Genomic DNA, 24406 nt, shown 5'->3' with positions numbered 1-24406 from the left:
TAAATATATGAAAATATACTTTTTATGTGGTGAAACTAGTGCAATACTTATTTATTTGTTATTAATGTTTACGCATTTGATTTATTCGTTATTCTTTATTGGTTATTACGTTTCATTTAATTTCATTATAATGAATGATTTTATTTCATAAAGCTTTTGTGAAATGAAATATGTCTGAGGTTGCAAAAATTAAAGACCGTGTTAGGTACTCCGCTTTTAAAAAGACAATTAAGGTTATGATAACGCCGACCGACTCTCTTGATGATTTAAAGGCACACATTAACGCTTATTTTGAGCATCTTGGTGAAACTCAATATACACGTCCCTTATTTGCTCAGATGCCTTGCATTGACCACCTAGGAGTAGATAAACATAAAGACGAAGACATGTTCAAAACAACGTGCTATGTGTCTTGGCTTATTCACGACGATAGCGACATTGGATTTATGTTTAGCAATATGGTGGAAGATAATATATTATATATGTATGTTCGTTCCATATGCAAATGCGTAGAATGTCAGTAGAGATTTAATTTAATGATATGTAATATGTTGTAATGTGTTGTTTAATTATGGACACCCTTTAATGTTTTGATGAATTTCAAACATACGTGTAATTTTAACGAAATGTCGGATTGATTTAATTATTGACTACTATAAAAGATAATGTATTTTTCTTGTTTATATGACTGAGTATAAATGTTGTACGACTAGTATTGCCTTCGGAAATGCTTTGGTTGAATTACAGGTAAAAACTGATTGAAAAATGGTTTGGTTCAATTATGTAGAACCCATTGTCTGCATAATTACTTTCCTCGGCAGTTAACTGCCAATGGAACCGGTGACAGTTTACTGTCGAAAAATCGTCGGCATTTAACTGCCGAGGAATAGTGAATCCGGCGGCAGTTAACTACCGAGAGGTATTACGGTCTTTTATATGCGTGTTTCAGCCTTCTTATGAACATCAATTTTCGTATTATTTTATCACTCTCTTCCGCTTTTCGACCCACTTATGTTTGAAAATGACACAGTTTATTGAACTCAAATTTGTTTTATTTTTTTTTCTGATTATTTTAATTTATAGTATGAGACATCTCTCTCACACACACACTCTCACTCACGTCTCTTTGAAATATTCATATGTCCGAATCTACAACATTGATGACGTCAAAGTTATTGATTGAATCTGTAAGACACCAAATTCATATCATATGCTTTAAATGGGCTCTTAATCTTAAAACCGAAAGTCGCTTAGCCTTTTTTTTTAAAAAAAAAGTAAGGCTATGGAAGTACCCTACTCTTGACTTCTCTCACCAAGGTGCGCCCCAGCCCAAAATTTACCATAATATTCAAAGAAGTTACACTACAGAGAATAAGCAATTCGAATCATATAATTAAGTTCCATACCATTTCTCAAAATTCATGTACATCTCAAATAAGTCATAAAAAAATGCTACACGAGATTAACTTTGTCCATAACTAGTGTGTTTTCCAAGGCAAACACTGTATGTTAGAGCAAGAATCTGTCCATGTTTCTTTGCAGGCACCTTCGATTCCATCATCACAACACTTGCAAACAACCCCAAGCGTCGCAAAAATCTTTGAGTACCCTGCAATTGAATCACACACAACAATCAACAACCATATATATATATACTATATAGTATAACATCAAAAGGTACAAGAACGAAATATCTAGTATAATAAAGAAATTAATGCTACAAACCTTGATGAGATATTAAGGAAAGAACTCTTCCTTCTATAACTAAAGGCTTCTCCCCAATTGAAATGATCAAAACTATTAACACAACTAGCATGGGATGAACTTTATTGAAAACCATATTATATACCTAGGTTTTTTTTGTGGCAAGCTACGAAAACACGAGTGGTTTAGCAGTGAAGGAAGTATTGAAAGAATTTTAATATATAGTTGGAAAATTACAAGGTTCCCTAGTGATATATAATGTTGAAATTGTACATAAATTTTCTGAAACGAGAAAAACTAACAAAAGTGAAAGTGACATGTTTGGTTTTGTGAAATTTCTAATTATTAATTAATGTATTTTCTAGAAGAAATGAGGTGGTTAGTAATATTATATGGTCATGGTTGTTTGTTTGTTTTTTTCCCATTAGGAATATGCGGTAGCTTGAGATGATGGGTTGTGTCTTGTCTTTGTGTGGGCTTCTGGAAGAGAGGCAGATATGTTGCCACACGTTTCCTACTCCATTACGTATCCATTGGTATGACTTTGGGACGTTTTTATCTAGAAAGTGGAGGTCCATTTCTTTTTTAACTATATATTTCCACGTATAATTACGGAGATTAATTTTTTGAGTTTTATATAATTTAAATGAAGAGTAAATTTACTTTAAGAGTTTTAATGTTATTGTATCTTTAAGACTGAAAGCGGTTCAGAATCTTAGTTAAATTAGAAGAGACGATAATATCTCATTTAAGCTTTTTTGGATGGAAGGCTTGTTTCTTTAAAGAAAATTATTTTAATGATTATTTAATTTTTAGATTTCATGTTTGCTTTTTATGTTAATTTTTAAGTTTGGAAGTTTGTTGAAATTTTAACATGATAGGCAATAATGATAAAATTACATAATATTTGTAGATTAAAAGATAATCAAGACTTTGGGAGAACTCGGATTTGATTTCTAAGAAAACCATTCTTAACTATATTTTATTTATATCTTTAGGGTTTATCAGAGATTCATATGACCATCTTTCCCTAAGAATCGAAGAGTTGACACGATAAAAAAAAAAAGATAGATCAAAACTTATGCACCTTCTTAATATGATCCGCAATAATCAATGAGAGATAATGATTAATTATGATGGATAGTGTTTGAGAAGAGATTTATGGTGTCTAGATTTTAGGGTTTAGATTTTTAGAGTATGTTAACCGTCTAATAAAACGATAACTCAATAGTCTAGAGGAAAGTGTGAAAAGAATCTTGAGTTTGGTTCGATGTTTCCACACTAGTATAAACTTTCAATTACACGAAAAATTGACAATAATAACCTTCGTATCATTTCCTTTTTGAGTAACTCATCCACGTAGTCTATGTCATTGTTAGCTTGCATCAACCATTTTTTGAACAAATCCGACGGTTTATTTGGATTGCTTCTCGGCATCATCAATGAGCTCTTGAACGCTATTGCTTGTTTCAACAAATCTATCTTTTTTATTTTGGAGGTCTTTAACTAGATTGTTGGATATGAGATTGATTAAATTAAATGAGTTAGACTCCTACCTACTCTAAAGAAATAATCTAAGGGATTATCTCAAGTGGCATTAGGGTCTAGGGTGTTGAAATTCAAAACGATTTAAAATAAAATTGTAAATTGATCTAAAAAAAACTGTAAAAAATATATGAATATTTTTGGATGTTGTTTTGTAAAAATCGTTAGGATCGGATCGGATTTCGGATCACTTTTTCAAAACTAAACCGCAAAAATAAATATTAATACTTATTTTATTAGTATTATATATTGCATTATAATGTTAATTGTTGATCTTAAATATTGCACTAATTTAATTTATATTATTATTACTTCATATGTTTCAAATATAATCGACAATTTTCATTCTGTAATTTTCAACATATTAGGAGAAAGGGGAGCATGTCTTTTTTTATAAATTGATACAGATTTTTAACAATGTGTTTGAATATAAATTGATACAAATTTTAAGTATTATGAATTAAGAATGTCTTTTTATTTAATTTTACATTTATCAGTTAGTTGAACCACTAATTTTATTAAATACTTCAATTAGTTTGTTAGTTATCAGTCATCAATATATCATGTATTTTCTCCCAACAAGCATCCAAATCACCAGCACTATTGCTCAAATATTTCTTCACTATACCATGAGCCTTTCAACTCTGTTAGTGGTTCTGTAACCAAGATGCAAGACACAGTTTGTTCATGCCGTCACTATTTTCTCCTCAACAACATCTAATACAGTGCTCTCGACATAGCTAAGAAACTTTGGAAAATCTTTACAAACATTTTGGAACTTCATTAATGCACTTGCATATAATGCTTGTGTTGGTGATTCAACAATAACATCTCATGCTCTCATTATCTTCTTCACTACGTCACTTTGCTTCACCTCTTTACCATCCTTTTTTATATCATTCTATTTCACTCTACATTCAGTGATGCACTTGGCTCTAACATTTTTACCAACATGAAAATAACAAAGTATTACACTACTTTTAGAAAGAACAGTTATTGTCGCATTCATCAAAGTTGCATCCCTGTCAGTCACAACCACCTTAGACATATTACTCTTTGAGTTAAGAAGTTTAAGCATTGTTTCTAAAACCCAAACAAAATTATCCTCTTTCCCAGCTGTCAAAAATCCAAAACCAACTAAATTTGTCAAATCGGTCGAGATGACCCCAACTATCTCAAACATTGGCATCATGTACATGTTGGTTTTGTAGATGGAGTTCATAATCAAAACTGTTGGAAAATTGTTAAACAACTTAACAGATGTTGGATGAGCCCAAAATATGTCTTGAATAGTAGTACTTTCAATTTGTGTTATGGTGAAATAAACATAGTTGTGTTCCTCCAATTTTGAGATTAGATATTGCATCACCGTCTTGTCACCTCTGTTTGACTTGAATATTTTTTGATGTTCATTGTATATTTGTTTTTGATGTTTGTCATGCACTCTTGTCTTTTTCTCTTAAAATTTAACAAAATATTTTTTGAAAGCACCAAACTCTTGGTCAAGTCATGTACAATTTTCTTGTCACCATCCCTTAATATACTTGCAAGCATATGTCCTTCTAAACTTGGCTTCATCTCATGGTTGTGAACTCCATCAAGAATATTCAATCTCCAATCGTTTGTTTCCCTACTAAGACACCCGCAAAACTTGAATATACACCCACATTTTCTTGAGCTTGTTGCTTAATGCTTCAATATTTTTTCGGCACTTTGTGATCACCACTCCTTTCACACAATAGTTGCAACATTGGATTGATCAAATTGGATCTACTTATAACAATTTTAAATCCCGCAATATTTGCTTGACGACGTACCCCATTAAGCAAGTCATCCCTATCTTTCCATTTAACTTGTTCAGAAAAAATTGTGCCGTGTCAACTTCGTTGGTATCAAGTGGGACGGCATCGGAGTTAACATATAATGAAGCTTCTACATGGACGGAAACTCCATCAATATTTGACTTGACTTCAACCTTAGGCGGTGTGACATCTCCGAAATTATCAACAAAAATAGGTTTTGTCTCAACCATCATCCGCGTTTTCAATCATAACTATAAATAAACAACTAACTAATGCAATAACATCAATTGCATAATGAATTAAAAAAACCAAAAAATTAGGTAATAGCTGGGTTTTTTACACTACCGAAATCTCATTGGCAGTTAACTGCTGATGCTCCCATGCTTTGACACCTAACTGTCGATACGTGCATGTCATTCAAAACTACGATAGTTAATTACCGGCGACAATTAACTGGCGTAGATCATTTCATGATGTGTTTTAACTCTCTTTCAAGTGTGAACATCAACTTTCTATAGATCGTAGCACTGAGAGGATTATCAAACCCGTTTCTTTAAATGAGAATTGTTGTTCCCACATATAGTATGGCTGTGCCACACGAGTAAAATACCAAAATGCCCTTCGGCAGTTAACTGCCGAAGTTTTGAGTGAACCGGCGGCAGCAAACTACCGAGGATTTCCTCGGCAGTTAACTGCCGAGGAAAACTGAACATAACCAGAACGCAGAAACTCAGTTTTCCAGTATTGCTTGCTTCTTCAAAACTTCTTCCAAACCATCCAACTTCTCCAAATTCGATTTTTCAGCAAAATCAAGTGCATCATCTCCATTTAATCACAAGTAAGTATCTTGACTCATTTTTAATCATAATGTTAGTTTGGGTAGGTTTTTTTAAAAAAAAAATGGTAGTTTTCATGTGGTTAGGGTTAATGTATGAATTGAATTTTTTATGAGTGCATGTAGTTTATAATTGAATGTAGTTGGTTTAATTGATGATTGAATGATGTTAGGGTATAATGTGGTTTTGATTGGTGGCAAAATAACACATTTTGAGTATGTTTGATACTTTGCACACAAAGTGTTTGATAAAATGTGTCAATGACAATTTTATTGATTATTTAGTTAGTTTAGGTATTGGATACGATCTTGATTGTAATTCGAAAACGTGTATGTTGAATTAAGTTGAATGCATATTGAAAAAGTGTATATTGAATTAGGTTGAATGTGTATATTGAATTATGTTTAGTGTAGGTTGAATGTGTATGATAATGCATTTGATTTTTTGCGTTTGAATGTTAATGATAATGTGTATGATAATGTTTAGGTTCAATCAATGTCTTTATTTTGGTAAAGTGGTTTAATGTGAAAGCGGTTATGTTTAGGTTATGTTTAGGTTGAATGTGAAAGTGTAGGTTTTGTTTAGGTTTACTGTTTGTTGATAAAGTGGTTGAATGATATTAATTTTTATTTTTTATTTTTTGTAGATATGGCCGATCAGGACCCCATTGATCCATCGAGGATGATTGGTGGTAGGCGTGCCATGACTCAGAGCCACCGCAGGGAGAGACAGAGTGCCCACATCCCAAAGAGGGGTAGAGGTCGGAGGGGAGATGGCTCAGGAAGCTCTCAGGCTACACAGCCTGAGGAGTCACAGGTTGTTGACCCGTCACAGCCTGTTGACCAGACTGGGGTGGAGTACCTGAACTATCAGGATCAGGTACATCATGATGTGACGGACGGTGGATATGACCAGGATCATATACCACATGAGCAGGATGCAGGAGACGAGGATGACATTGCAGCAGCTGCTGCACCGGAGGTGTTACCTACGGACCCTCCCTTTCCTGGTGGACCGGCTGACTTGTCCTTGCTCCACTCTTATGCCGGTCATGTGGCGTTGCCACTCTGGTATAATTCAAATAATGTAAGTGTATTTTTTTTAATTTTTTTTTCTTTATGTTAAAATATTTTCTTTAATTTAAATGTGTGTTTGTTTAATTATTATATCCACTTTTATATGTGTTTTTTTTAATTGGTTTTTCTTTATGTTAAAATATTTTCTTTAAATGTGTGTTTGTTTTTATTATTATATCCACCTCTATATTTGTTTTTTTTAATTCTTTTTCTTTATGTTTAATTATTTTCTTTAAATGTGTGTTTGTTTTAATTATTATATACACTGTTATATGTTTATTTTTTTTAATTCTATTTTTTATGTTTAATTGTTTTGTTTATATGTGTTTTTGTTTAAACCAAATTTATTTTTCTATTATTTCAGGTTCGTAAGACCCGCGTGCTTAAACCGATTAATCATGGGGCGAAGATTCTCACTCTCGGACGCCCTAACGGGAATGAGAATTGGTTTTGGGATGCGCTTCAGCAGAGCGGGCTACATGACTTGGTCTACTTGGGGTACTCCACCGTGCCTCATGCCCTGCTGCTTACTTTATGCGAGAGGTGGCATCCGGAGACCAGCACCTTCCACATGCCGATGGGGGAGATGACTGTGACATTGGATGATGTCGCATGTCTCATGCATCTTCCTATTGAGGGGCGGATGTTGGCCCATGGGAAGAAGATGCCCAAGCATGAGGGAGCGGCACTGCTGATGACGTATCTTGGTGTGGCCCAGCATGAGGCTGAGAAGATCTGCAACCAGGAGTACGGTGGGTACATTAGCTACCCCAGGCTGAGGGACTTCTATACCTCGTACCTTGGTAGGGCCAACGTATTGGCGGGTACGGAGGATCCTGAGGAGGTTGAGGAGCTGGAGAGGGTCAGGACATACTGCGTCCGGTGTTACCTTCTGTACTTGGTCGGATGCTTGTTGTTTGGCGATAGAAGCAACAAGCGCATCGAGCTGATATATTTGACGACCATGGCGGACGGCTACGCAGGGATGCGTAATTATTCCTGGGGAGCTATAACCCTCGCTTACCTATAAGGCGAGTTGGCGGATGCATGTAGGCCTGGACACAGAGCGCTTGGGGGGAGCGTGACACTGCTCACTGTAAGAAAACTGAAATTTTATATTTATGTTAACTTTATTTTTTTGTGAACTTTTAATTTTTTGTTATATTTTTCCATGCGTAATAATTTATAAATGTTATTTGTTTGGTTTGTGCAGGCATGGTTTTTGGCGCATTTTCCAGGGTTTTTCAGTGTTGATCTCAACACTGACTACCTGGAAAACTATCCGGTTGCAGCGAGGTGGAAGCTCCAGAAGGGTCATGGGGAGGGGATCACGTATCGGTCACTGCTCGATCGTATACAGTTAGATGATGTATGCTGGAGGCCGTACGAGGAGCACAGAGAGATCCAAGACTTCGAGGAGGTTTTCTGGTATTCTGGATGGATTATGTGTGGCGTCCGTAGGGTGTACCGTCACTTGCCCGAGAGGGTTTTGAGGCAGTACGGATACGTGCAGACCATCCCCAGACATCCGACTGATGTTAGGGACCTCCCCCCGCCTTCCATTGTGCAGATGTTCATTGACTTCCGCACTCACACGCTTAAGGCGGACGCTCGGGGTGAGCAGGCAGGAGAGGATACATGGCGGGTGGCGGATGGCTATGTCCTGTGGTACACTAGGGTGTCTCACCCTCAGATCTTGCCACCTATTCCAGGAGATCTTCCGAGGCCTGCAAATGAAGAGCAGATCATTGCAGAGCAGTGGCAGCGGTATGAGGCGAGAAGCTCGCCTGACACCTATGACATGGTTAGTGGCGCTGTTGCCTACACTGATGCGCAGTTAGGCCAGGAGGAGGTCATGAGCATGACCCCTCAGCAGTGGTATGAGGCCATGACCCATATGAGGGAGCAGATCGCACCGATTTTGACCAGGAGGAGAGCCCAGAGGCCGAGGAGGAGGCACCATCATCAGGATCAGGACCAGTAGTACTATTTTCCTTTTTTATGACTTATTTTTTAGTTTTAGTCTTTTGATGACATTGAATTATGTATATTTGTATATTTCTACTTTTATGACATTATTTTTAATTTCATGGGTTTTTTTTACTTTGTTTAATGTGCAAAAATAGGTTGCTTTAATGTGCAAATATAGGTTGCTTTATGAACATAAAACATAAAAATAAGTTGAGAGTAGGAAAAATAGGGACGAGAGAGAACTTGAGAGAACTTGACAGAATATAATATAAGTGTCCCGTTGATTTGCTCGCAATTCGTGAAAGAAGAATTGGCGAAGATTTGAGAGAACTTGAGAACTTTGTGAAGGTTTTCCTCGGCAGTTAACTACCGACGTTTTCTACGACAGTTTTCTTCGGCAGTTAACTGCCGAAATTTTCTCAAATCCGGCTGCAGTTAACTGCCGAGGAAAACCTCGGTAGTTAACTGCCGAGGAACTTCTGCACTACAAAATCTGGAGAATCTCCTCTCATCCATTATTGATCTTATCTTCCAAAATTTCTTCAAATGTCTCTCAAATTCTCTCTAACAAACACAACCAAATCCAACAAACTTTATTCAACAAAATCACAAGTAAGTAATTATAATGCTATTAACTTACATTTTAGTTGTTATAAATGTTATTATTTTTTAGTTTTTGAGTACATTTATTATTTTTTAGTAGATTTACATGTTATAATTAAATTTTAGGGTATATGTTAGTTGATTAATGTTGTTAAAATATTTGCATGATGTTTATGTTATATGATATAAATTTTTTTATTTTAGTAAGAGTATATGATTTATAATTTTAGGGTTATTTTTATGAATTTTAGAGTGTATGTATAATGTGTTTTTGATTGATTGTTTTTAGTTTCTTATTGTGTAGATTTAAAACAATGGCGGGGTGGATCGACGTTCATGTGCAATTCAACGAAAACGTGACGACCATGTTTTGGGAGCACAACATGTTCCAGTGGATCGATATGCGGGTGAAGTTGCTTAGATCAACTGAAGATATCATCAAAAGTTTGATTCCGCCACAAGATCGTCATTAGTTAGGGTAAGGTGCATTCCAACTACAACAATTGTATTCCTTTGAATGAGGTAATTCAAACTTGTCAAACAACAGGACTCAAGCATTTCGCAAGCACCTCATGTTTCTCCTTTGAAAATATTAAATTTTTGTTATGCTGGTTTAGATGAAGGTATTAAGTGTCAAGGATTGAACCTCAATTCGGTGGCACTTGAATACCATCATCTAAAGCAAGCCTCACAAAAATTTATTATTTTCAAAGGGAAAACATGAGGTGTTTGGCGAAATGCTTGAGTCCTGTTGTTTTGCAGGTTTGAATTTATCCCATTCAAAGGTAACACAATTGTTGTGGTTGGAATGCACATTCCAACTGCAACAATTGTCTTACCCTGGATGGGGCAATTCAAACTTGTTAATCGGCAGGACTCCAGTATTCGATGAGCATCTTGGACAATGGTATTCAAGTGTCAAGGAATGCACCTCATTCTTTTGACACTTGAATACCATCGTTCAAGATGCTTATCGAATACTGGAGTCCTGCTGCTTAGCAAGTTTGAATTTGCCCCATTCAGTGGTAAGATGATTGTTGCAGCTGGAAGGTAAATTTCGGAATGTAATGTAAAATGCAATGTAATGTGATAACATATATTTTGTTTTGAATGGAACAATAATTATCTTATTTTGTTTTCAAATTTATTTATTCCAAATGCAATTTTATTCTAAATACCATAATGTCAAACAAAATGTGCGCGACACAAAAATAAAACATAAAAAAATCCAAAACAATTAGGCATTAAAAGCCATTACATTCATTCTTCCTCGTCACACAAATCAATCGGCTTGTCCGCTACAGTCCTTGCGGTACCTTGTTTTGGTTGAGGACCGAAATAGCATGTCCTCCCGCTCCTCCTCAACCTCGAGTGATTGTACACCGGCACCTTCGAACCCTTCTTTTTTTCGGAACCATCGCAAACAATTCCATGCCATGTCATAGGTGACTTTTCTTTTTTCGTCTCATCATCGTGAACGTTACCCTGATTCTGATTCTGAGACATATCTACATTTAAAAAAATATGGCGATCAATTCAACCTACACTAACCTAAACTATCCTAACAATTCTAACCATTCTAACCTAAACTATCCTAACATATCATAAAATCAACAAATCAATATAATCGAACCTATATAATCGAAATTTAACAAAAAATAACATACAATTCGACCACAAAGCAACTATTGCATAGGATTCAAAAAACTTACTTGTTTTTGTGATTAAAATTGGCTTCTAATGGCTTCAAATGACTCAAAATCGCACCTTCAAAAATTAAAAACGCAACAATGGAGTTTTGGAAACTCCTATGAAGTTCTGATCTTATAACATTCTCCTCGGCAGTTAACTACCGAGGTTTTCCTTGGCACTTAACTGCCGCCGGTGTCCTAAAAACTTCGGCAGTTAACTGCCGGTTCCCAAAAACCTCGGTAGCAAACTGCCGAGGGGCATTTTGGTATTTTACTCGTGTGGCACAGCCAAACTATATGTGGGAACAACAATACTCTCTTTAAATTAAGAAAAACATGGGCCAAGTAATTAACGTGTTTGATCCAATTGGGCCACCAAAACACCCAATTTCAAAACCGGGTTAGGGTTCCTATACAATCAAAACCCGTCTCATCAATTCACTCTCACTGTCGTTACATCTCGTTGCTCTTGCCTTCAATCTCGCCTCTCTCAACACAGGTAAACCTTCTTCCTCTATCCAAATTCTCAAAACCCTAATTTCGATCTTAACCTAAATCAGTAATCTACCTTCCTGAATTTGTGTTTATGTTTATAGTAATTGATCTCAATGTAAAAAACTGATATTTTTGGTGATTTATCTTGTTGGGTTTTTCATTATTTATTTTATAGTAATTGATTTCAATTGAAAAGGTTGAATTTTTTGTTGATTCATGTTAATGGGTTGTTGCTATTGTAGTCATTGTTATAGTTTATTTCCCTGAATTGAGTGTATTTTTTATGGGTTTTTTCATTTTTTGTTTTTGGTAATTGATTTTAATTAACAAAATTGAATTTTGTAGTGATTTATATTGTTGGGTTGTTGATAATTGTAATAATTTGTTATTGTTATGAATGTTTTGTAGAACTTGAAGAAAAAAATGGCAGTCACATTCTATAACCTTAAAGCTGAATCTGGCTTGAAGAAGCTTGACGAGTACCTTCTCTCACGCAGTTACATCACTGGGTAGGTTATGTTTTTTGGTTCTTCATAGGTTGTTTATTTGTTTGATATTTTGTTTCTTATGAATTGTGTTTTTATTTGATCTGTTTAGGTACCAAGCTTCAAAGGATGACATCACTGTCTATTCAGCTTTGCCATCAGTTCCATCATATGAATATGGGAATGTTGCTAGGTGGTACAAGCACATTGATGCTTTGTTGAGAATTTCGTGAGTTCCCCTTCCAATCTTTGTCAATTACACGGAAACATTGAAAATTAATTGTATTATGCATTATTTGTGTAGCTTTTTCAAATTTTATTCTACATTTGTGTAGTTTTTTCAAATTAATCGGGTATATTGTCTGTAGTGGTGTTTCTGGTGAGGGATCTGGTGTCACCGTGGAATCTTCTCTTGTGGCTGAAGATGCTGTTGCCACTCCTCCAGTTTCTGACACAAAGGCTGCTGAAGCCGAGGACGATGATGATGACGATGTTGATTTGTTTGGCGAAGAGACTGAGGAAGAGAAGAAGGCAGCTGAGGAACGGGCAGCAGCTGTGAAGGCATCTGGCAAAAAGAAAGAAAGTAAGTTTATCGTATCATGTACTCATAATTTGTTGAAATCCGGCTGGACATCAATTTATTGTGTTGGTTTTCTGCTGATTCCATTCCAGGTGGAAAATCATCTGTACTGTTGGATGTGAAGCCATGGGATGATGAAACCGACATGAAGAAGCTCGAAGAAGCAGTGAGATCTGTTCAGATGGAAGGGTTGTTCTGGGGTGCATGTATGTTATTTTTCTCTTTACAGTTCTTATTTTTTTGTCTATCTATATTTGCACATTTCAAATTTGTTGATTGTTTTTATTCTGATTGTATAATATATGATATGATTCTGGATAACAAGTTTCAGTTACGATGCACAAGTTTGTTTTCCACTATTGGGTCAATAAGTCCCATCATATCTCACTCGATCCAATAGTCTAATTATTTATCCAAAATAGTGAAAACAAACTTGTCCGGGCTACAACACTCATCTCACTTGTGCACCATCAAACTTACTGTTTTTCAATTGTAAAAGAGAAACTATTTTCAGATGTGTAAAAGTATACCTTAGTCTTCGTTTTGCAGAGAAGTTGTAGTCATTTTACTATTAATTTTATTTGTTTGTTTTATTTATCTAGACTAGCTATCTCTGATTCTGATATTAGTTTATTACTATCACAGCCAAACTTGTTCCTGTTGGGTACGGTATCAAGAAACTTCAAATTATGCTTACTATTGTGGATGATCTTGTTTCCGTCGACGATATGGTTGAGGATCGTCTTACTGCTGAGCCAATCAATGAGTATGTCCAGAGCTGTGACATTGTTGCCTTCAATAAAATCTGTAAGTAATTTTCAGATGTTATTTGTCTGTTGGTTTTATATTTTTTCTCATAAGCTGCATATCTTAATGCTATATCAAATTCTTTGGTGCAGAATCTGCCATTCGTATGGCATGGAGATCATGGTAGTGGGCAGACATTGCAATTATTAGAAATGAGAATCAAGTGATAATATTATCCTGAGATGAGATTTTTGTTTTTGGGAACTTACTTGTTGTTGCTGTCATTTGATGATATTTTTGTCTCTGTGATTTGATCACCATTATCTGGATTGTGTTATAATTATTTAAGGTGCCGTGTTTTTTAAGCTATGATTCTTGGTTTGCACTCTTTGGATCATTTGACATCAAAATTTCATGGGGTATCGTCTAATCAAACCCCTGGCAATGCAAACTTTGCTAGAAAATTTAAAAATAGCTGAACATAAAAATTAATGGTTAATGTTGCAAAAAACGTTTAATACTGTCTGGTCTATAGGTTTAAGGGAAAAGATGCATCTTGTGTCCGTTTCGATTAGCTTATTACTAATCTATGAGCACAAGTTTTGTGAATTTGATTGGGTGAACTTATCAAAACTGCTTGTGACATTGATCATAAGCTGTTTTCAACTTGTTTTCTGAAGTTTCCCAAGATAAAATAGTTTATAAGTTCTACCAAAACATTTTAACTATCTTTTGTCGTAGGTACAGCTTATACATGAGCGTTTATTATAAACATTTGTTTTATAACTTGTAAATAAGTTGGTTATCCAAATAGTACACTAGTCCAAATTTGTATCATACCTGTTATTTTCTTTGTAAATTGATTTCAACTTTACCATAACAAAACATATTCATTTCCCTCAGCTTTTGGCCAGTTACTAATTATGGAAAACACTCATCCCCTCAGCTCAAAAACCCCTAAATCACCCAAAATCAATTCTCAGAAGATATAACTAATTTGTAAGTTCCAAAAAAACTATGATGTAGAGTTCTTTGCAGCCGCTGACACATAGTGGCTGCAATTCTGCGATTGTCAAACAATGAACAAATGTTACTTAATGCATGTTTAAAATCACTGAGGATTGTGTAAAATTAGGATGGCACTGAGATTTTGTTACACACTTTTTGCAAAAAGAGAAATATTTCAAGGGCATATAATATCTATTCTACATTTTGAGAGAAAATGGAATAAAGAGAGTATCATGATAGATGTGATTTGTCAATGATGTGATTGCGAGTTCATTGTAATATTGCTAAATTCATTGCAATACCAAACAAACATTAAGTTGAATACCAAGTGCACTTGGGTAAGAGATATCTTTCACCTTAATCAGAGGTCATTCGTTCGAATCTCTTTCAGCATAATCATGATTGTAAATGTGGAGGAACTTAAGAACTTCAATGTTAAATTTTAGGTCGAATATATGCTATACTCTCCATTGAAAAAATAGTATGAAATTTCAAAAAAGTTATTAATTTTCCGCAGGTTGAGATCCTCCTTATCTTATAAAAAAATAGAAAGCTCGATTTAAAGAGAAAAACAAGATTTAGATCCATAATCGCAAGTCCTTCCTTATTCTTGAGGGAGTTTTGTAACACTCATAAAGATTTTGTTTTCATTATGTTGTATTAAGTTCAAAATACTACCAAATCAGTCATAATAAAGATAGATTTCTTTATACAATGTTTCTATACATTACAGGAAAGTAAGGTGACATAGAGTATGATGCAAATGAATTTTGATTCAAAATGCATCAACTTTCAATATTCGTTGATATATTATAAAATAGGCAACACTTAATATTTTATAATATATCAACGGCAATGAATAGGTGATATCCATAGTGAACCAAAAATCATTTAGACCCTCATATACATACATATACATATATAAAATCATTTGGACTATATTGTACATATTATAAGAAAATAAGGTAAAAGAAAAGAAGCAAAAGGCTTTAGAACCCTAAGTACTAGTAGTAGTATTATCTAACTTATTGTGCTTTGAAGTGGCTTTAATATAACAATAAACAGCCACCAAAAATGTTGTGGCAAGTCCTCCAAGAATAACTCCTCCACCAGCCATAGACTTATCAAATGGATGATGATGATGATGATTCACCAAATGAATATGACCTTGAGAATCCAAAATAGAGGTTTTTTGATGACTAAGAATACTTCCTTCTAAAGGGCTAGGACTTGGTGCTGTAATAATATGATCATGTTGGTGCTTACCAAATTTCCTTCCAATAGAGGATTCTTTTTCATTTGTTCTTTGGCTACTAATGGGACTTTGAGAAGGAGCATTTGAAGATGGTGATGAAATAGATTGGACACTAATTTGAGGTTTGTTTGTAGTTGTAGCCATGACATGACATAGAATAGTATTTGCTAATAAAAAGCACAAGAAAATAAGCTTAGCCATTTTTTTTTGGAGTTTAGAATTTTTTTGAAGATGTGTGCTTTTTAGAGCTTTGGAGGAAGATGGTTTTGAGTTTTGTTATGTAAGCTAGTTCATTATATATAGAGATCCTACAATCGTGTGGTTTGAATCTTTGGATGAAATTTTCTGATGTTTTATCATTTGATATAATCACTCCAGTCATTATTATAAATAAAAAATAATTTTTTAGTTTCATTGAATAATTAATATATCTGATTCATAATACATGTCTGATAAATTATTTTTTCAATAAATTTGAAAGATTGGTTCCCGCGAGCTTAACTCAATTGGTAGGGACATTGCATAATTTATGTAGGGGCTGGGGTTCGAACCTCAGACACTCTACTTCTCCACATTTAATTGTGTGAGTTTCAGCCATTAAACTATTAGATAAAAAAATCCAAAAAATTAATTTTTACTTATAATAGTGATCAGAGGGGAGTATATTTATTTTTATTTTTAATACTAACTTGTCTTAGAGACAGGGGAAATTATGTTAGATGTGTAGACATTAGAATATGTAGAAATACAACTAAGAGAATCAAGGGAACAAGATGTCACTGATGTTTATATATAAATATGTAGAGTTGTGATACGATTGGATTCAATTACTATAAAATTAGTGTCTAATTACTAGCTACTCAATTTTTCTAAGGAAGATGTTTAGAAGTTGCTTAATTTTCAATGGATGGGTATGATTAATTAAACCATTTGCACGTGAGGAAGACAGCCACATTCCAACATTGGTAGCATAGAAAATGAATTTCATGCATGCATGAATTCTGACAATTTTCTTTCTTTTCGTACTGTCAATAGAGATTAGATCCGGTTTAAAAGCTAGCAATTTATGATAGCTTCTGAAAATAATTTACAGCATGTCCATAAATTATTTTTAACTTATTTCTATATGCTTTCTAGAATAACTTATGAAAACAACTTATAATTTTTATATAAAAACAACTCCCCTAAAAAAACTTATAATTTTTTATATAGAAATATTTTGATTTTTTTTTTTTTTATAGAAATAACTTATGATGAATTTAAAAGTTGTCTCTAACAAATGATGAATTTCCATGTACATCAACCTATGGATCGAACCCCCAACCAAAAGTTTAAGTGATTCGAAATGCTTATCACACCATTTAAATAAACCTAAACAAAAGGAAAAAAGATACTAATTTTGTTACTAAAAGTTAAAACAAAAGAGTACAAGCATACATATCTTGAATAATTGGTGATTTTTGAAATAGCCATAACCATGTAATATAAAATGTTTGCTGTTGCATAAATATATATAACTTTCCCTTTGATTTTGGAGAATGTAATTGCAAATGGTAGGCAGAGAAACATGAGTATCCATGTTTAGATCATTGACAATAACATGTCATGTTTGTAGTTAAATTTGAAAGACAATAAAACACTTCTTGGAGTTAATAATCTTGCAGTACATGTTCATGTTATTTATGAGAGAATCAGTTATTGTTTTAATATTCTTCACCTTTGAATTTAATTCTCCGGTGAATAAATTATACTTGGTGAAGAATGAGAGCATACATGCACAATGCAGTTGCTGCATTGCCTTATATCACGTCGCAAAAACTAAAAAAAGAATTAAAAGCCAAGTTTTATATTGAAAAGATAAAATTTAAACTTTTAAGACATTGAAAGCCACTCTACAAGTGCATTGTTGGTTTTTTAAGAACGCCTCTCTGGTGCCGATCTGTTTGAGAAATAGGTGGCACAACTGCTTTCTGACAGGTTTTCAGATGATTTCTTCGCATATATTCCGGTAGAGGAATAGCTGTGCGGACGGTCTCATGGTCAGAGTATTCAGGGTGTTTGGTGGTCCACTGCTCTTCCTGATGTTATTCGGGAACCGTTCTTTTCGGACCGTTTCGGTTAGCCTAAATACCGTTTTCCTTCATTTTGTTTATGTTTTCTTCTTTTTTTTGTTCTCTGCTTTGTTTTTTAGGGTTAGGTATAGCCCCCCCTCTTTTGTACAGATTTTGCTCTTTTTTAATAATATTATTTTATGTGGTCGCCGGCAGAGGATGAGGTTTACGTGGGGGTGCCAACCTAGTTGGAATGTCTGCGAGTCTCATTGATTCAGCTAAAAAAATTGTTTAGTTTCTAAACTTTGGTCTCAAAGGTTCCTCTAAAGATAATTCTAATTCCACGTTGACAAACTTAGGATTTGTTTATCAAAAGTTTCTTCATAATTATTTATCACAAACTAATACGATTTTAGAGGTGTCCTTGCATAATCTTCTTTTCTTTAGGTTTGTTTGATCTTATTTCTTATTATTGCCTTTGGTCCCTTATTTTGGTCTTACTTTTTATGTTTGTTTGATCTTATTATAGACCCGCTTAAATCCAGTCTGATCATTTTATTTTGGTAAAATTGCAATTTCGGTCTCTTTGTTTCTAATTGCGCAATTTATGTCCCCCATTTTTGAAATTTTGACCAATTTATAATTTTAACCATCCAATTTAATGACGTGACAATAAATTATGTAATCCGACATGAAAACGAATGGCCTAATTGCTAATAGCCTTAAAAAATGGGGTGTTAGTATACAAAGTCAAAAGAAGATCAACTCAGTAATACAAGAGGTGTGGGTGGGCTTTTTATTGCAACATCATCAAATTGATTGGTTAATTGTTTGAAATGAGGGACCGGAATTGAGTAATTAGAAATGAAGAGACCAAAATTATGGTTTGGTAAAAATAGAAGAACCAAAGTTGCATTCAAGCCTTACTTTTGTTAGTAAAATTTTCTTGATTTGTTGCATATGATAGTTAAATTCTTTGGTGCCAACATAGTTGAGATAAAAAAATTCTGCTTGATATTTTGCAAATCAATTATGTTAAAAAAATGAGAGACCCTGAGTTTTTTTGCGTCCATTCATCTTCAACATTATTAAACTTCGTGCATGAATGTTTGGTGGGTGATCAAATGTAGACTTTTTTTGGACTAAAAATGTGTACAATTTGAAACATATTTTCATATTGTATTTAACTCATTCTCACAAAATTGATTGTTACAAGGTGATGAGAATCACTATTTATAAAATCAAAATCTTTTCAGCTTGACACTTAGGTTTTTCCAGATAAAACGCAGAAATTGAACAATTTAAAGGAATGACTAGCTAGCATCATACATGTAAAATTGATTTTCAGCTTGAGACTTAGGTTTAAAATTAAGGTTGTGGTGGCTGCAATCGAAAGACTTCTAAAACTTTTATGTTGCATCCATAATTGTGATAGACGACCAAGATTTAAAACAAGGGTCTTGTTAACCGGCGCTCCTGGAGCACTAGTTAACAAACTAAAGGTAAAAAGAAAAGTTAAGTTTTGCATTAAACAAGTGTCCTCAGAGCACTTGTTAAGAATACACAAATAAAAATAATTGATGAATTTTAAGTAAAAAAAGTTACATTTTAAAGTTTCAATGCATTGAATGCACAATTTTCAGTACATCATTTCTTCTTTAATCTTCTTATCAAGTGCCTTGAGAGCACTTGTTAACATTTCCCTTAAACATAATACTTTTTCAACATTCAAAAAGTAAAATGCACAATTTCCAAGAAAATGTTTCCTTTTATAGCTCCTTAACAAGTGCTCCGACACTTGTTAACATTTCCCTTAAAACAAGTAAAGATGATAGTCCAGTTTGTAAAATCATATTTCAATTTCTTTTTTATTTATTTTTAAAATGGGTTCTAATTAAAATTTAAAAGATATAAGATGTATTATTTGGACAGCTGAAAATAATTGTAGACCAAAACCTTGCACATAATTGAATATCACATCTCCAAAACCTTGCACATAATTGAATATCACATTTTTTTTCTTTTTTTTTTGTATGAATATCACATCTTTTCAATTTTTGAATATCACTTATACAATATCATCACTAATAATGTAAATGTAATCACTCCTTAAATTCAAATAGTTGTCTACCTAATGCCTTCTGATTGAAGGCCATAATGCAAACCTATATGCTAATTTATCAATGGAATAAAAGGCCTAGCTAATTTACTTATATATAAGATCATCCTAATATGATTTAGGAATATATGCATGTCTACAAATACACACCTCAATTCATAACAATATCTACATGCACATGATATCAATTGAACCAAGAGAGAACATTAATGACAATCTGGAATTTGTAGCCTTATAGCCTGTATTATCAATTTGTGTCATGATAACAAGAGACATAGTGTGGGGTTTCAATTTTTTTAATACAATTTATGTTACTTTATTTAAGTTTATTATTAACAAAACATAACATCGATGATCATGAAATAACAAGTGTTTTGCATATACCTCGGTACCCGGAGCCCACCATATGTTACTATTAGATTTATACGGTATATAGATAGCTTATTGGTTTTTAATTAAATTTGATTAAATATAAATGTTAGTAATTAAGAATCAAATGGTACTCTCTCAAAAGAAAAAGAAAAAGAAAAAAAAGAATCAAATGGTACACAATTAGCCAGCTCATATATCCTCGTGAAGTCAAAGCAAGTGGAAAGTTGCATATCCATGAAGCTGTGGTAAGAATTTTACACTGTGATCTTAAAGAACGAAATATGCAAGTTGCATGTCCTCGTGAATTTTACTCAGCTGGTTTGGATAAATACATAAAATATATAAGGTCAGAGGTTCAATCTCCGATCATTATAAAAATAAAAGAATGAAATTCAAATCTCATCGAAGACAAACGATTTTAAAATTGTGATTAATGCATCGCCGTCCTTATGAAATTGGAGGCTTGGTTCTTATAGTAAAAATAGGCTTCTAATAAAAAAACACTCAATGTTTTTAAAAGATTAATCTTCTATTTAAATTTAAAATAACACTCGTATAATGATTATTAGCCACCGAAATCAAAATTAAAAATTATTTTTTAACTTAGAAATAGAAATATGAAACATGATTTTTTACATAGAAATTGAAACATGTTTATTTTTCTTTATTGAGTGGGGGTAAGGATATTGAACAATTTTTTTTTTTTTTGAGGTCCATCACTTTAGAAAGTCTAGCTCGGTTGAGCTTTTTGCACTTCCCAAAGAACGGTCCTCGATTAATGTCATTTTCATTAATAATAATTTCTTTGTTCCCCAAATTTTATTTATTTATTGGAATTTTGAAGGCTGTATAGAACGATTACCACATGCTGTCAGGTAGAGCAGCCCAGGGTACTGAGGTTCCTAGAAATTAGCTGATGCAAGATTGAGATTTTTATTTGTTGAGGATAGAATAGCAATATAATTAATTGATCTTAATTAATTAATAGACATTTTCCTAAGTCATCGGCGTAGAAAGTGTTGGAATGTGCTTTTTTAGATAATTGATTAAAAAAAAAGATAGTTGATCATATTTTAGGTTAAAAATAACTAAACGATAAAAAAAAGTGTTGGAATGTGCTTTTTGAGTTGGGTACAGTGAATTTTGTGTTAGTTTTCTTTCTATCAGCTTGGTTTCTAAGCCTTCATGGCTTTGGTGATTTTTTTTGGTCTGTTGTCAATTGTCTAGCTCTGGTCAAGTTTCGTCCTCGGTCGTATGATGTTTTCTGTTATGCACCTTAGGTTAGTATTTGTTGTTCCTGTTTAATCTGTTTCGGACTAGTTTTCTTTTGGTCTTGTTACGGTGTTGGTAGTAACAATAAGATTATAGGTGTGGTTTTGGGGACAAAGTGTTAAACACTTGTGTTTCTTCTTGAGCTATTGGGAGATGTTTTATAGATTCTCTTGTAAATCATGTCATCAACCATGCGAGGAGAAGAGATAGCCAAGTGAATTTGTCATCCCCCCTAGTGATTCGGATAATGATGAAGTTGCTCATCTATGCCTTATGGGACTTAAGAACAAGCGTCAAGAGGTAATCTATTTTGATTTCGACTTCGATTTTAATCCTTCACGTAAGGAATGACAAAATGCTCTTGTAGAAATGCATGGTGATGCAATGAATGCTTTTGAAAGAATATGCGCCCAAAAGAGAGTAATTCTCTAACGGGAAGCCAAACTTTTAAAACTAATGGGTGATTTTTAAAAGTTGAAAAATGACCATCCATCTCTTGTGAATGAGCATATTGCTATCCAAGTATTCAAATCGGATGAATTTTGCTAGTTGTGAAGTTTGTCCTACTCTACATGAAGAGATCAAATCTCTAAAATTTAAACTAGAACACGACTCCAAAGATCCTATGATATTTGCTATGAACTCAAAATATGAAAGAACTCGTTTTAGAAGACCTTACCGAAAAACACTCGTATGTTCAAAAATAAACATGACAATAGCAAATTTCATGGACACAACCTTAGCTGTCACAAAAATCACAATATGGTCCAAAAAATGAGCATCTGAGGACTAGTTGCTGCAATGTGGTTTCTAGATGCAGTCTATATGGTTTGACAAATGAAACCTCTATTTATAATTTTGTTCAATGTTCATTTGCTGTTAGACTTTAGAATTGGTTATCTTCTATGTAACATCACATGTTTTATCTTAACTTCTTTCAAGACTTATTGCAATATGTGAATTGGTCTAGTAGTAGCCAAGTCACAAATATTACTCTTGCTTTCTATCATATTTACACCTATAGAAGTTCTTGATCATGCTTCAACAAGAGGTTAAAGGAGATTTTAGTTCTTATGTTGGCATCAAAGCTGTTGTTTATGCTGAATTACTAGCTGCTATGAAAGGCATTGAAATAGGTTAGGAGAGAAATTAGAATTTCATTTGTCTTGAATGTGACTTATTATGGACGCTTTTAAGAATCATCATATTGCTCCATGGAAGTTGTTCCCTAGATAGTGTATAGAAGCCTACAAGATTTAGTGTTGTTAACTTAGGGGATCATTGGTGGCATCATGTTCATTCTTTTATTGACGAGGATTTCTTTAGAAATAGGATGACTTTGCAATTCTATAGATTTGATTAATTGTTTTTCTTGGATTTTGGTCTAGTCTCTCATTGTTATCTTTACTTTTTAATTATCAATAAACTTTGTATGGGTCCTGCTAACCGGTGTCCTCGGGGTACTGGTTAAGCATACCATAAAAGAGAATTATTACCATAAAAGGAAACTGTTTTTTGCTTTATTATAAATTAATTACACAATTTCAATGCATTAACTACTATATAATTTTCTTTTGATATCCTTAACCAGTGCCCCAAGAGCACCGGTTATCATTTCCCTTTTTGTATTAGGTGTTGCAGTGGATTGGTGTTTCCTCAAGTGTCGACTTAATTAAGATGTCATATATTCACGTATATGCTTTTGCACCTTACTAGTCTTTCTATAAAACAAAAAAACATATCGTTACTTATTAAATCATTTTCAACTTGACACATTATCAACAAAAACAAGTCCAAAATTCATTGGTGGAGAAAAAAATTGAAGTTTTAAAATTGAGAGAAAATAAATTTCAAATTTCAATAAAAATGAGAGAGCTAAAGTTGTGAATGGAGAAAAACTTTGAATGTTTTAAGTTTTAAATAATATAACCACGATATTTGAATATTATATTTTTTTAGGTTCATTCAACGCCCCTTTTAATTTTTATCTATATTCCTATCACATGATCAAACCTATTACATTATCACATCAATCTATTTATCTCTTATAGTGTATATATTCATTTCGGATGTACATCAAACATTTTTTTAATTTGATACATAAATGAGTCTCAAATGCATTTATTAGTTATTTATAATTTTTTTTAATAATAGCACTTAATATAAACTCAATCACTTCAAGTCATCATCTATAAAAAAAAAAATTTAAATAGATCTCACCGATAATTTCACATGATATATCAATATCTATATGATTATATTTTAATATTAAAAAGTTATAGGACCCAAAAGAGATTAGTTAATTGAACTCTTGAACTCCATAAGTATCATTCATATTTTCTCCCCAAATGAGATATATATTAGACACCAATGCTTAATAAGCTAAGCCTCACCCATTAAAGATGGTTTAAGAAGGAATGAATTATCTCAATTGAAATCCAGTCAATTTTTTGCATGATGTTACATCTCAACTCTCAAATTAAACCCCTCATTTTCTATATTTTTATTTCTCTCTTTTACATTTTATTCTTAAATGTATAAATTACACTTCATTCCCCTTTTAAATTATACACACGTGGGTGTAAAAGAATAATCTAGAAACTTGATGGTCCCCCAGAATATATACTGTAGGCAATGTAAACACCAAATTAAATTAATCACGTGAAGCATATGCTTCATTATGGAAATGTGATGGAATCATAATTATTCCTGTGCAAAACCAAGTAAAGTTAATTCTAGTTTAAAGTTGGGAGATTCTGAAGAGATATCACTTGTTGATTTTGTTACTTTTATT

At 33.3% G+C, this 24406-nt stretch overlaps 3 protein-coding genes and 1 long non-coding RNA gene across 4 annotated transcripts; 1 reads left to right on the top strand and 3 right to left on the bottom strand.

The window, feature by feature from the left end:
- Positions 1–1372: 1372 nt before the first annotated feature.
- LOC25491522 (uncharacterized) lies at positions 1373–1980 on the bottom strand. The gene is made up of 2 exons (XM_013599465.3): positions 1726–1980; positions 1373–1609 (listed from the first exon to the last, which is right to left on the bottom strand). Exons 1-2 carry the CDS (start codon positions 1838–1840, stop codon positions 1479–1481), a joined length of 246 nt encoding a protein of 81 aa, XP_013454919.1. The 5' UTR covers positions 1841–1980; the 3' UTR covers positions 1373–1478.
- Positions 1981–10946: 8966 nt separating this feature from the next.
- LOC120580274 (uncharacterized) lies at positions 10947–11307 on the bottom strand. The gene is made up of 2 exons (XR_005645973.1): positions 11250–11307; positions 10947–11045 (listed from the first exon to the last, which is right to left on the bottom strand). It is a non-coding gene; the product is annotated as an uncharacterized lncRNA (long non-coding RNA).
- Positions 11308–11572: 265 nt separating this feature from the next.
- On the top strand, positions 11573–13907 carry LOC25491521 (elongation factor 1-delta). Its single transcript, XM_024783123.2, has 7 exons — positions 11573–11727; positions 12132–12232; positions 12321–12437; positions 12577–12791; positions 12881–12994; positions 13434–13595; positions 13688–13907. Coding segments are annotated over exons 2-7 (696 nt in total). The 5' UTR covers positions 11573–11727; positions 12132–12146; the 3' UTR covers positions 13690–13907.
- Positions 13908–15265: 1358 nt separating this feature from the next.
- On the bottom strand, positions 15266–16048 carry LOC25491520 (uncharacterized). Its single transcript, XM_013599462.3, has one exon. It carries the CDS (start codon positions 15997–15999, stop codon positions 15541–15543), a length of 459 nt encoding a protein of 152 aa, XP_013454916.1. The 5' UTR covers positions 16000–16048; the 3' UTR covers positions 15266–15540.
- Positions 16049–24406: the final 8358 nt, after the last annotated feature.

The sequence above is a fragment of the Medicago truncatula genome, chromosome 4 (assembly GCF_003473485.1).
Source record: "Medicago truncatula cultivar Jemalong A17 chromosome 4, MtrunA17r5.0-ANR, whole genome shotgun sequence".
Taxonomy (NCBI): domain Eukaryota; kingdom Viridiplantae; phylum Streptophyta; class Magnoliopsida; order Fabales; family Fabaceae; genus Medicago; species Medicago truncatula.
This window is presented reverse-complemented; position numbering and strand designations above follow the sequence as displayed.

What these genes read in the sequence shown, in the direction of transcription:
- LOC25491522 (XM_013599465.3), bottom strand. Translation starts at nt 1,840, where the DNA reads ATGGTTTTCAATAAAGTTCATCCCATGCTAGTTGTGTTAATAGTTTTG. An exon ending in TTCCTTAATATCTCATCAAG is followed by an intron (nt 1,610 to 1,725) that starts GTTTGTAGCATT and finishes ATTCAATTGCAG; the next exon opens with GGTACTCAAAGATTTTTGCG.
- LOC25491521 (XM_024783123.2), top strand. Translation starts at nt 12,147, where the DNA reads ATGGCAGTCACATTCTATAACCTTAAAGCTGAATCTGGCTTGAAGAAG. An exon ending in GATGCTTTGTTGAGAATTTC is followed by an intron (nt 12,438 to 12,576) that starts GTGAGTTCCCCT and finishes TATTGTCTGTAG; the next exon opens with TGGTGTTTCTGGTGAGGGAT. An exon ending in ATCTGGCAAAAAGAAAGAAA is followed by an intron (nt 12,792 to 12,880) that starts GTAAGTTTATCG and finishes ATTCCATTCCAG; the next exon opens with GTGGAAAATCATCTGTACTG.
- LOC25491520 (XM_013599462.3), bottom strand. Translation starts at nt 15,999, where the DNA reads ATGGCTAAGCTTATTTTCTTGTGCTTTTTATTAGCAAATACTATTCTA.